The 14115-nt window shown below is 45.2% G+C and overlaps 1 protein-coding gene across 2 annotated transcripts in view; it reads right to left on the bottom strand.

Moving 5' to 3' along the window:
* SYAP1 (synapse associated protein 1) overlaps nucleotides 1-14115 on the bottom strand; it is a 32272-nt gene that overhangs the window by 9105 nt on the left and 9052 nt on the right. For both annotated transcript variants that reach the window (XM_054507386.2, XM_045875316.3), the window contains exons 4-5: nucleotides 11505-11578; nucleotides 7459-7598 (exon numbers count right to left, since the gene is read on the bottom strand). In XM_054507386.2, the coding sequence (XP_054363361.1) occupies nucleotides 7459-7598; nucleotides 11505-11578 (214 nt within the window). The remainder of the gene's footprint in view (nucleotides 1-7458; nucleotides 7599-11504; nucleotides 11579-14115) is intronic.

The raw sequence follows: 14115 nt of genomic DNA, 5'->3' as shown, positions 1-14115 counted from the left end.
TCACTTGCTTTTGAACTGGAAGCTGCGGGACAGGACAAAAATAATAGCTATTTTCTCTATAGCAGCAAAAGACAACTTACAGAACACCAATGAAACCTCTGCATTTCTTGGTATTTTAATGACACCAACACTGCCCTCAGCAGAGGAAAGAGGCACTGTTGTGAGACCGGCACACCAACCCGGGAGGCTGCAAACGCAGCCAGGACTGCACTGTATTTGCTGTTTACCGAATAATTAAGAGCTTTCAAGCAGTGACAAGAAAAGGACTGTGGGTGTTGTTCCTTACGAAAGGAAATGTCTGGCAGCATGCAAATAACTAGCAATCAGTAAGAGTTAGCAGGGACGTGGGAGATGACTGATAAGAAGACTAAAGTGCAGTCCAAGCTGAGAACCCTCAGTGGTCCTCAAACTTGTCTGCATATGAGAATCACCTAGCAGGGGGTGCTGGTGACCAAGCTGGGTAAGGTGAGTGTCCACATGGGGGTGGCCTGGAATGAATGACAGCCTGAGCTGGGAGAGGAGGGTGTCTGAGCAGGGGAGGGGGTGCTGGCAAAAATGGAAGACTGGTTACACGCAGGGGGTTGATCAATTAAATAGAAATATTAAGGACAGTGCAAACCAAGTTTCTCATGGTCAGAGAAGGGAGTTACAAACATTGAAAGGGAAAATTCTAGAATGATCCGTGTGGTGAGGTAGCACCATGAATACATGGTTTTCATCCAATACAGATGCAAATGAGTGTATGTGTATATACACGAGCACACAAATATTCCCTAGCTCTGTCTGCTGAGCGGACCAAGGAGTAGTGATACCCCAATAGCAATAAACATGACTAGTGCTCAGATCTTGGTGTCTGTACACCATTTTCCACTAAAATGAACCAGATCTCTTTGGGTAAGTAGCCAATTCCAGGGTTACAAAGGAGAGGACAAGATGAGCCTGGACTACCCCATACCAGAAAGCAAGGAAGCACTTAAAGAATGATGAGAATGAGTCAAAAAGACACAGAAGCCAACTTGGAATGGGCTCCCACTGGCCAAGTTGGTGATATTTTGAGCATCAAAGTACGTAACGATAGCAATGGATTATAACCATTGCATAAAACAGAACCATGAGTCTATACCGATACAAATAAATACATGAATATGTTCAGAGTCTGATAAGGAATGGAATATTTTTACAAAGTACCTCTCCAGAAAATACTAATTTCAAAGAGGAAAGAAGTAACTTTACAGCAAGAAGTCTGGCAGAAACCACCTTCATCAAGTGAAGTGACCAAAGTGTGGACAGTAACGGGACAAAATGGCAGTGTGTACCACCTGACAGGATGCAACAGACTGAAGGAGACTGACGAGACATGAAAACTAAATGCAACATGTGAGTCTGTATTGGATCCTTTTGCTAAAGAGGACATTGGGACAAATGATAAAACTTGAATGGGGTCTGAGAATCAGATGGCAATAACGCATAAATGACCGTTTCCTGATTTGGATGGTTATGTAGGAAAAGCCTTGTTTGTAGGAAATACACACTAAAGCAGTCAGGACTGATGGAGCATCAGGTCTCAAATGAGTGGAAAGAGAAGTTTTTATGCGATACCTCCAACCTTTCTATATAAAGGTGTGATTGTTTAAAAGTAAAAAACCACATTGATGACTATGCTTACCTCAGAGCAATTAAATAAAATCTTGAGGGTGGAAGGCAAAACAAAACTCAAAAAACATTAAAATATTCACCCCTGGGGTGCCTGGGTGGCTCAGTCATTAAGCGTCTGCCTTTGGCTTGGGTCATGGTCCCAGGGCCCTGGGATTGAGCCCCGCATCGGGCTCCTTGCTCCCCGGGAAGCCTGCTTCTCCCTCTCCCACTCCCCCTGCTTGTGTTCCCTCTCTCTCTGCATCTCTCTGCGTCTCTTTGGTGACCTGTGCAGTATGTGCAGGGCTTTTTTTTTGCCTGCAGGAGTCACTCATTTTGTGTTCCCAAAACATTTTGCTAGTAGAAGTGACAAAAGGGTAGCAGAATGCCTCTCTACCCCCTGGTTTACTTGAAGGGATGCAGGGTCTTAGAATGGTGAGAAACTTGAGGAAGATAGCATGACTGAAAAAGATTTTGAAGGAGTAGAAGAAAATCAATGAGAACTAAGAGAAAATTCTGAGATGCAGGCTTATGGATGAAGACGGTACTTGCCTTAGGTAAGACATAAGAACACATAGTTGTCACATCTGTGAATGGTGAAGCTGGGCCAGCAGACTAGCTTTTTGAGTGACAGAGGCTAGCCTTTTTCTTTTCTTTTTTAAGAGAGGGAGTGGGGGAGGGAGAGAGAATCTTAAGCAGGTTTCACACCCACCGTGGAGCCCAATGTGGGACTCAATCTTACAACCCTGAGATCATGACCCTGAGATCATGACCTGAGCCAAAATCAAGAGACGGACGCTTAACCAACTGAACCACCTAAGTGCCCCAACAGAGGCTGGCTTTTTTAAGCAACAGAGGCAAAATACAAGATTATCTACACAGGCTAGGCTAGGTAACAAGATGACATGCTGCTAGATGCAGCCCATCTTTTCTTTCATTAATTCCACCAATATTTACCGAGTGCCACATGCATCAGGCCCTATCCAGGTGATTCAGGGACGAATAAACCAAGTTATCTGCCAACACAGATGGTCACAGGAATAATGACCTCTTACTTGTTAAATTCTTACTATGCCAAGTAAATGACAAAGTAGCATTTCCCAAACTCATGTGGTCTCACGATTCTCTTTTCTTTGTAACATCTCTTGGAAATAGTTCAGCAGGAGGGAGGCCTGGCTTAACAGCAGTTCGTGACGTATTACAGTCAACCACAAGTTTACCTGAGCAAACAAGACTATGCTGCGGCCACTAGAAAAGCTAACAAAATCTTAGGCAGCATTAAAAAGCAACACAAGGAGCACCTGGGTGGCTCAGTCGGTTAAGTGGCTGACTTTTGGTTTCAGCTCAGGTCATGATCTCGGGGTCACGGGATCCAGCCCTGTGTCAGGCTCCCCGCTCAGCAGGGAGGCTGCTTCAGGATTCTCCACCCCCAACCCTGTCAATAAGTAAAATAAATAAATCTTTAAAAAGCAATACAATAAATATCTGTAGTGTGCTCTTCTGTAATTAGACAACACTTTATATTCACTTCGGAGAACTCACTTTTGGAGGTTAAGCACCTGGATGGTGAGGGGGTATAGAGATGAAGATACCCCAGGGAACAAAAAAAAAGAACTGGGGCTCTTTACCTGGCTAAGTTCAAGAATCTTACACTGTTAACATCACAGTTAGAAGTGAGCTTAACTTCCCATGAGGTAGTGAGCTGCCTGAATGTTTTCAAAGTCACTTAATTCTGAGCTCTATGAAATAACCAAAATGAAACAGGTGTACCACCAATCTATAGCAGATTATGGGCAATGTTTGCTCTCTTAATAGAAACAAACATCTGGACTATTTCCTTTCCCAGAGTCTCTCCCTCTTGATGTAAGAGAAAGTGGTCACAGAGGCACACTAGAGAAATATTCTTTTACACTCTGGACAGAATCACAATGCTCATGACATAATAAAGATTCTGAGAGGGGCACCTGGGTGGCTCAGTCAGCTTAAGTGCCTGCCTTCGGCTCAGGTCATGATCTCAGGGTCCTGGGATGGAGCCCCGCATCGCGCTCCCTGCTCAGTGGGGAGTCTGCTTCTCCCTCTCCCTCTGCCCCTCTCCCCTGCTCGTGCACACTCTCTCTAATAAATAAAATCTTAAAAAAAAAAAAAAAGATTCTGAGAAGCCCTATGATAAAGAAAACCATGAAACATAGCAACTCCCAAATGTCTATCTTACCACTTATGCTTTCATGGACTATTTTAAGGCATTAGAATGCTGTGAACACCCTCTGAGAAACAATGGGCATAGGTCAGTTCCAGGCTGGAAGGGACTTGCGATTTTTCTACTGTTGTCAGAGTGAAGGCCTCAGGGGGTGTTCGTGATGCAAGAGTCCTGGCTCATGCCAGCACTGCTGTTGCAGGGAAGTGTTCACCACTAGAAGGTATTTTGAAATACAGAGCAAGTGTTTGTTTTGATTGATTTTCTAAATTGTTCCTGGCTAATGATGGCTTCTGTTTACAAAAAGCGTCTCAAATCATCAAAGTTGCACTTCTGCATGCCAGAAAGGGAAGTCCAGAAGTCCTGGATTTGTGTGTGATGATGGCTCATTTGTTTTATTATGGAAGTTTCAACAAAAACAAAAGTGGAGCGACTAGGACAAAGAAGCCCCGATGTACCCGGGACCTAGCCAACAATCACCAGTATTTTGCCAATCATGTTTTATCTATGCTCCTCTCCCCTGCACGCATGCCTTTCTCTGGGTGTGGGATGGAATATTTTATGGCAATGCTAGATATTACAGCCTTTCATTCACAAATATTTCAGTATGCATTTCTAACAGATAAAGACTTATAAAAAGTGGTAACCCTAATTTCTAAAATCATCCCTAACAGAATTAACAATAGGAAACTGGAATTATATTACTCAATAGACCATTTACCTAGCCAGCAACAAACCAGAAATACTCTTTGCCAAATACCAACTCTCCAAATCCTTTAAACACTCTAAAATTACTCTCAGCAGTAAGAGGGAGTCCAGAATTGTCAACAAGCAAAGCTATGGAACCAAAGCTGGCTACATGCCTGCTGTGAGTACCCCAGGCCACACACTCCAGCACCCCCGGGCCTCTGGACAGTCCCCCAGAGTGCTGGCAGGGAGCCCACCGTGTGGCCCGTGGTGATCCAAATGGTCTCCAAGTTGATGGAGACTTTAGGTGCAGAGTCCACCTGAATTCCAGAGCTTTGCTACGTTTCTCTCAGGAGGAGGCAGTTATTCAGAATAGGTATAACCTCAGATTCTGAGATGAAAGAGTGCCCAACAGATATATATACACATGAACTGTTCAAAAGGCAACTCTCAGGGTTTTGTGAGCAAAATAGTAAAGAATAGATCAGATAACAATTTTCTGATATCCTTCACTAATAACAGCTACTTTATTTATTTAGTTTAATCTCTACCCCCAATGTGGGGCTCGAACTCATGACTCTGAGATCAAGAGTCATGCCAGCCAGGTGCCCCAAAACTAGCTACTTTAAACACAATCTAAGAATTAGATTTGTAATGAGATTTTAGCCATGTAACACATACTCTTCTTTTTAGAAAGGGAGGGGAAGGCTACAAAAATTCACCACCAACACATTGATAATTATGAAGAGTTTCACTACAAAGTAAACGTAAGTGAAAGGTTCGATATAACTGCTGTTCCAAGTCCGCAAGAACACTTGTTCTTCTCTCACAAACAGAAGAACTTGGCTTCCATGTGAACCAAAGGGCTAGCAAATATATGTTAAAACTCCTGTTTGGGGGCGCCTGGGTGGCTCAGTCGGTTAAGCGTCTGCCTTCGGCTCAGGTCATGGTCCCAGGGTCCTGGGATCGAGCCCCGCATCGGGCTCCCTGCTCAGTGGGGAGTCTGCTTTTCCCCTTGCCTCTGCCTGCCGCTTTGCCTACTTGTGTTCTCTCTCTCTCTGTCAAATAAATAAATAAAATCTTAACAACAAAACAAAACAAAACCCTCTTTGGCCAGCTAAACATAGCACAATGAACACGTATTTATTTGTGCTCCCTCTGAAAACACTTGTAAACTAACAGAAAAGGCATTCAGTAGATAAAATCCACATGACAAAGAGAGCTGGTGAGAAAACCACAGTAGAAGCTGGAAAGGTGACGGGCAAAGCGCAATCTACCCTGCAGACCAGCGAGCGCTGCATCGAGCTGCACGCAGGAGGGGACAGGCCGTGAGAACAGGCCTGTCCGCCGGGCATCTGCTCACAAAGACCCAGGGACATGAGGCAGCAGGCGTCTCTGAAGGCTGGTGCAGGCTGGGCTCAGGACAGGAGCAGTGGTGGCAAGGCCCCCCAGGAGCGGCCTGCTGCCGTGACTCCTGCGCTGCCCCTGCCAGCCAGGGCCTGCGCTCCCATGCAGCGGGGAGCGACAGTCCACTCCAAGCCAAGCCACTCCACACTCGGGCTCAGGCGGGAGTCCTCCTCTCAGGAAGCCACCCAGCCCTTGGCCACTGAGCCTCCCTGTCCAAAAGGCCCGCACGGACACACAGCTCGAAGTGCTCCTTCAGCGTGGTGCCTTCAGATTCGAAGGATGGGCAAGGAAAACCCGCACCATGAATGACAGCGCCCAAGACAAACACAAAGGTTCAGAGAAAAGCACTGGGACAAAAGAGTATTTCAAGAAAACTATAGTTCATGTTCTCAAGAACAGGAAGATACTGCACCCATCTAAAAAGAAGAGGGTGCTGGGGCACCAGGGTGGCTCAGTCGGTTGAGCAGCGGAGTCTTGATTTGGGCTCGGGCTGTGATCTCAGGGTCATGGGATCGAGCCCTGTGTCAGACTCCCTGCTCAGCATGGAGTCGGCTTGGGATTTTCTCTCTTCCCCCTCACTGAGCCCCACCCCCTGCTCGTGCTCGCTAAATAAATAAAAAAAAATCTTTTAAAAAATTAAAAAAATAAAAAGAATAGAGTACTATAAAAAAGGAACACTCAGAGAGGACTTGTGGACCAAAAATGCAGCAGATTAAAAACAAGGAATTGGAATTTAAAAGGTGAGTAAGAGGGGTGCCTGGGTGGCTCAGTCGTTAAGCGTCTGCCTTCGGCTCAGGTCATGATCCCAGGGTCCTGGGATCGAGCCCCGCATCGGGCTCCCTGCTCAGCGGGAGGCTTGCTTCTCCCTCTCCCACTCCCCCTGCTTGTGTTCCCTCTCTAGCTGTCCCTCTCTCTGTCAAAAAAATAAAATCTTTAAAAAAAAAATAAAAGGTAAGAGCCCATGGTGGCAGAGGGGATGGGAAGGGGATCCTCTGGGGGGGGGGGCCCTGATGATACCTGTCAGGGTTGTATCCCTGAAGACATTATGCTTGCACTGGAGCTCAAAGGACAAGCAGGGACTTTCGGAGGAAAAGAGGGCCTTTGGGCAGAAGAAAAACCTCGGGTGGGAAAGAGAACGAGAACACTGCTGCCAGGGAGCAGAGCCTGAGTGGAAAAAGGCAGTGGGCCAGGTCCTGATGAGCCTTGGAGACCTTGATTTTATTTGGAAGACACAAGCACTTTGGTTGTTTCTGTAGGAAACTATGTTCTAGCTTCTAACTGGGGGCTGGGGATAAAAGAGTGTATCTTATCTCCCCCTAAATTTCCTGTGAAGTCCACTCTCAGTTTTGATTCTATGGCTCTGTGTGTGTGTGTGAGAGAGAGAGAGAGACAGAGAGACAGAGAGACAGCAAGTGAGCGAGTGAGCGAGCTAAAGGGCCACAGAGCCTGTTCTCATGGAGAGAGAGTAGGAAACCATTCCACAACTTTTCCCTGATACTGTGCACAGTGCTACTCCGGCTCAGGAACACACTGCTTACAGTTTAGGAACAAGGGCGAATCTCATCCTACTCAGCAGCTCGTCCTCTTGAAGCATGACCAGGGCGACGGGATACATCTGGTCAAAGTCAAAATTAAACTGCACTCCAGCTGGAGGGTCACGAAGGAAATTCCTCTTGTCCTTCGATGAAAAGGGGAAAAACATGGGGGAAACCATAGGATGCAATTAATATGTAACAATGCATCACTGATTTGACAGATACTGAATTCTAAAGATTTCAGCCACAAAGTCCATTGAGGAATCTACTAACCTGTCTACTTAAGAGAGTGGAGAATGACTGATCCTGTCATATATTTAACAGTCTCAACTGAAGAGAGCCTCATGGGAAGCCAGGAAATTCAGTCGTGCAATTAGTTGAAGTTAGAGTTTGAAACTGTATGAACACGTTTGTTTCCGTGAGCACCTTTGGGTATACGAAAACTAGTGTAGAATAATCTTAGAAAATTGGCTACTTAAATCTTAGAAGCTGGCTACTAACAGCACCGGTCAGTTTCACCTCATCTTGCCCGTGTTAGATTTTAACAGTATTTTTGGTTTTGGAGAATTCCTACATTAAGGCAAGAACAAATCTGAACCTAAATGGATTTTAGTTATTTTACCTTCTAGCCTAAAAATTGCAAAGCCTAAAACTGCCCCATCAAGTTTCACCTGGATCGCTATAGCAGCCGCTGAAGGGGTAGCTGTCTCCAGTCCCATTTTTCTTACCCAGAGCAACCCACTTTCTACCCTGCCCAAGAAAAACATGTGTTTTACCTACCACTAAAATCCTTCAGGGACTCCTTTGTTGCCTTTAAGATGAAACCCAAACTTATCAGAAAGGTATAAAAAGGTCTTCATGACCTGGCTTCCTATCCACACCTCCACCTGCATCCTACAGTCCAGTCATACCCAAATGCTTACAACACTCCCTATCTGAACCTCAAACCCTGCCCTGCATCCGCCAAACATCCACACACCCTCCTCCCAAGATTCAATAACAGTTCCAATGTCATCAGTTCTGGGAAGCTTCCCTGAGATCATTCCCTCCCCTCTCCAAAACCAGTGAGATGCCCCTCTCCTCAGTGCTTCGTTACCATCCTGCATTACAGTGCTAATCACAGGGAGTGACGCTGTGTGTACTCATCTAGCAGATGTCCAGTAAGCCTTCAGGCTCTTGGAAGGCATGTCTCATCTACTTCCAGTCCTAGGACAAGGTTGGCCCAGAGGAGGTTCTAAACACAATTTGCTGAATTGAGTTCTCATAACTACCTAATGACAGCATTATGCCATAAGGGGTGCCCCAACATAAGGAGCTTAAAGGGTTACTCTGCTGCAGGCTCTGAATTGTCCCAACTAGTGCTTGGCAAGTCAGAGAATGTAAGGCAACTCTGGCAGAGACTGCTAATTATCTCCCAGTATCCCTTCCTTCCTTTTAGGATCACAACTCTTAGGGGGCACCTGGGTGGCTCAGTCGTTAAGCGTCTGCCTTCGGCTCAGGTCATGATCCCAGGGTCCTGGGATCGAGCCCCGCATCGGGCTCTCTGCTCCGTGGGAAGCCTGCTTCTCCCTCTCCCACTCCCCCTGCTGTGTTCCCTCTCTCACTGTGTTTCCCTCTGTCAAATACATAAATAAAATCTTAAAAAAAAAAAAAAAAAAAAAAGGATCACAAAACTCTTGAGCTCCTGCTGGGCATGTGGCCACCCAGCCAGAGACCGGATTTCCCAGGCTCCCTGGCATCTAGGAGTGACCATGCATCCAGGTTGCCAAAGGGATGTAGGCCTGAGTGATAGGTACAATTTCTGAGTCTCATCTTTCAAACAGTCTGGCATGCCCACCCACCTCTTCCCCAATTCCCATGGGCTGGAACACAGCCATGGTCACAGGAGCTGCCTTCCGCACAGAGAAGGCAGATAACACCCTAGAGGCTGGCATAGGAAAGGATTAAGACAGGAAATACTTGGGTCTGTAGATGACTTCACGGGCAAAGCACACCTACGTGGACCATCTACCTCTGGACTCTCATGTGAGGGAGAAGGACGGAGGGAAACAGAGTCACAGCTTATTTAACCTTCTGTATTTTGGGATTTCTCTATTATAGCAATTTAGTCTATCTTAACAAATTCAGGAGCCACTATAAAGGATGTACTGAAGTTCATTCAAAGCCTCTGTGCCACGCTAAAATCAGCGGTGCTCTCTTGTAGGCGTGTGTGTGCATCACCCAGTCAGCACCTGTTATGCTCCAGGCACTGTGTCACCTGCTCAGCAGGGCACAGCACAGATGGGGTCCCAGCCTTCACGGCGTTCCTATTCCAGTTATGGGGTGGGAGCGTGGGAAGAGACAGACACAGGCTTAGATTGCTAAGGCTATGAGATGGGGTAACTGGTGGAGGGCTGAAAGGATGGTTAGGGAGGAGGTGACATTTGAGATGCGATCTTATGGAATGGTGTAGGCTGGGGTTCCAGGAAGAGGGGATAGCAATCACAAGGCACTAAAGCAGGACAAAGCTCGGCTTGCTTGTTCATCAGAAAGAAACAGTGGCTGGAGTGCTGGGAGGCAGGGCAGTGGGGCCCAAGGGAAGAGAGCCAAGCCAAGGGCCTTAGAAGCCAGGAGAGGGAGTTTAGATCTTTACCTGCAGGAGATGAGATGCCATTAGAAGGCTCTATGTAGGAAAGTGACACGAAGGGATTTATACCATAACTGGACCCCTGCGGCTACTGATGTGAGCTTGTAGGGAAAGGGCCAAGGATGGGACAGCAGCTGGGATGCTGGAGGCAGATGAGGGCATCAGGACCATGGTGGTGGCAGTGGAGAAGTGGAGTAGAGGTGTATTTGAACACAGCATTGTCAGGATATGGGTGGGCCCAGGTGGGGGCGGGTGTGACTGAAGGAAGACTCCTAGGCTGGTGACTAGAAAAAAACTGGTGGATAACTGGAATCTTATTTTGAGATGGAGAAGATGAGGACAGGAACAGGTCTGGGGGACAGAGGAGCTGTGGGGACTTGACTGGTGAGTATCTGATATTTGCCCTCAAATGATAGTCTCACTGTCCCAATTTGCTTCTGGAGAAGAGCATTATGTGACATCAGCATCAAGTTTGGCCATAACACAGTAAACAAAATACATGGGGTTCACACTGAACTCATAATGGATGCTTAGGCCTTTGAAGGAATTACTAATGGAAAAGAAAAAACCTTAAAATGTCCTGAGGGAGGGCAATGGAAGGGAAGTAAAGAGCCCAGTTCTCTGTCTGTTTCCTAGGCTGAAGTTCCATTTATGACTTTGGCTAAAAAAAAGAGTGGATTAAAAACAAAGCTTGAAAGCCACTGATTCAGTAAAAGCCCTATTTGCTGAGTCCTATGCCAGGCAGACTCCTGGGTGCTAAGGACAGAGATCAAAGCCAGTTTCTGCCCGCTAAGAATGCACAGCCCAGTGGAAACACATGTTAAGTAGTGAGGGTCACATCTGGGAGTCACATCCTCACGCCTGTATATGGCGATAAAAGCTCCTATCTACCTCACAGATGTGCATGAAGCTCAAAGGAGATAATGCGTAAGAAAGTTCTTTCTGAAACTGTCAGGTGCTACACAATTGTTAACTGGTATCACTGCGTTCCCTCTGAAGTCTTGAGAGAAATTTTTGTGGGCCAGCACAGAATATTTTATATTTTTTTAAATTTCAGTTTCAAATATATATAACAGTTAAAGAGAAAATTTAGAATACCATCTTTTCATTCAGACAAACTAGAATGCTATCTACAAAATTTATATGATAGCATATCTCAAAGATTATCTTAGTAACAAAAGAATCCTTTTAAGGCTGAAAGAATTATTTTGTGTAATAGATTATACTTTACCATTAATAAAAAAGAACTTAAAGAGAAGCAGGTTAAAACTGGAGGGGGGAGACTTAGGGGGAAAAAACAGTGAAAGTTGATGTGTACAGTCCTAACATCTCAAAACATTTAAAAAACTGTACAGAAGAAAAACTAAGGATAAAATCACAATAGGAAGAAAGTATTTCTACACAGGGAATCACAGATACTTACAGCTGATAAGGCCAAGATTTGTTGTTGAATTGTTTCTTCATCATTACTATCAACCCATGGGGGTACTGCTGCTTCTAAAGGTTTTTAATAACAAAGAAAAGAGAAAAACAGCTTACAAGGGTTACATTGCAATCCGTGGTTTGAAAGAATGAGAAAGTTTCCATATAATCATTTTAGCAATTTACTAACAAGTTCCAAACACGAACATTCATCATAATTCCCAGACGTGATGTATGACTAAAGCAAGTAAGCATTTGGTAAAAAAAAATTACTTAAGTAATATGGTGGAGAAATGGACAACACCTTGACCAGGTGACCCAAATCATCATCACTAATGAGAAAGAGATGGCCACTGTAGGCCTCCAGATGTGATATCCTGGGGAGGTCACATCATCATCTATGTAGTATTCTGGCCAAGAATGCATAATCTGAATCTAATCATGAGGAAATATCAGCCAAAGCCCAACTGAGGAATGGTTTATTTAAAAAAAGGAGTGGGGGAGGGGCGCCTGGGTGGCTCAGTCGGTTAAGTGTCTGCCTTTGGCTCAAGTCATGATCCCAGAGTCCCGGGATAGAGCCCCACATCGGGCTCCCTGCTCAGTGGGGAGTCTGCTTCTCCTTCTCCCTCTGCCCCTCCCCCTGCTGGTGCGCTCTCTCTCTAATAAACAAAGTCTTAAAAAAAAAGGGGGGGGAGTATCCTTCCAAAACATTAATGTCCTAAAAGACAAAGACCACGGAAATGTTGCAGATTAAAGGAGGCTAAGATACATGACAAAAGCTACAATACTGTACCCTAGACTGCATGCTGTATTGAGGGGGAAAATGTACAAAGGACATTACTGGGTCAATTGACAAAATTAGAATATGCACATTATATCAATGTTATATTTCCTAAAGCTGATAACTGGATTGTGTAAGATAATATACCTAATTCTTAAGAAACACACACTGAGTGGAACAGAAAAGACAAGACACACAGAGTGAGAAAGAGTAAAGGATAAGGCAGATGGAATAAAACCAACAATCTAGGTAGAGGGTGTCGGGGGTGTTCTCAGTACTCCTTTTATACTTGCAAATTTCTGTAAATTGAAATAAAAAGTTCTTTTTAAAATGTCACTGTACTTAATTTATGACAAAAGGTGATAAGCAATTAGGAACTAAGAAAAGGGTTGTCAGGACTGAAAGCAAATGAAGAAAGAAATGGCAAATCAGCAGCAATAAACAATAGGGCCAGGATCTACAAAAGACACATTGTCTTTGGGGCTCACAAGAAAAAGGAGGAGTACGACTCAAGCAAGCTTATAATGCCAGAAAACAAATGGCAACCACTGAGAGGTGAGTCCCAGGGGTTTTCTGCGGAGACCTGGGAGCTGATCTTGGTCTAGGAGGAATTTCGTGGTGGATGTGTGTAGGGGGTATTCAGAGGGAGCAGCAAGTGTGAAAGAGTGGAGACAAAGCCTGTGAGTATTTTGCTCATCTGAGCAGCTCTACCATCTGAACCAGGGCAGGGCAAGAGGGCAGAGCCAAGGCTGTGGAGGTGGGAGGTCAGCACGAAGACAGACATGCAGGGGGGTCCTAATATTTTCGCCAAAACAACCTCCCTTTCTATCATGTTGCAAAAGTCCAATGGAAGAGACATCCTATCGTGTACCAGCTGATAGAAAAGTTATGTGCATGTGTGGATAGACATGTGGACAGACAGACACCTGGCTCATTCTTTGGCTCATCCTAGGCAAGCAAATGTGGCAATTATAATCCAAATTCTGTTAACTATAAGATAAAATAAACATATTTTCTTTTTTATTTTTTAAGAATTTATTTATTTATTTGACAGAGAGAGACACAGCGAGAGAGGGAACACAAGCAGGGGGAGTGGGAGAGGGAGAAGCAGGCTTCCCGCGGAGCAGGGAGCCCGATGCGGGGCTCGATCCCAGGACCCTGGGATCATGACCTGAGCCGAAGGCAGGCGCTTAATGACTGAGCCACCCAGGCACCCCTAAACATATTTTCATACTTAAAAAAAATCGGGTAAAGCCCTTTCAAAACTTTTTTTCCAGGCCTCTCGTCACGGTCCTTGTAGATGGACCTCTCAGCTGACCTCACTCTCCTTGAAATTCTCCCCTCTTTGGGCTTCCATTGCTTCTCTCTCCTAACTGTTCTATCTCAGGTAAATGGGCAGTTTTGTGTTTGTCTGTTTTTTAAATGGCAGGTTTGTTTCATCACTTAACAGCTGAGCAACCTTCAGCAAATCACTTAACCTTGCTAATCCTTCCTTTTACTAAAGAAGATACTGTACATAAAGTACCCGCCACTTAGCAGGTGTTCAGGAACTGTCAATTTCTCCCGTTCCTCCCTTCCCCTCAACACTATATCTCTGCTCAGCTCTCTTCATGTTTGACACACTTTTCACTGAGGTCACCTACTCTCATGGTTTTTACATGACTTGACTAATAATCTCTACTGGCAGATGGAATTCTCCATGCTTCAAATAGGAATCAACTGCTGCTGCTGGACCCCATTCAGTTAATTTAGACCAGTGGTGACCAAAAGAACTTTCTGCAATGATGGAAATGTTCCAGGTTTGCATTGTCCAATATGGAAGCCGCTAGCT

Source organism: Mirounga angustirostris, unplaced genomic scaffold, assembly GCF_029215605.1.
Source record: "Mirounga angustirostris isolate CCGP_5_RB_7025 unplaced genomic scaffold, mMirAng1.0.hap1 SCAF_11, whole genome shotgun sequence".
Lineage (NCBI taxonomy): Eukaryota > Metazoa > Chordata > Mammalia > Carnivora > Phocidae > Mirounga > Mirounga angustirostris.
Note: the sequence above shows the minus strand (reverse complement) of the source record. Positions and strands in the feature narration are given on the sequence as shown.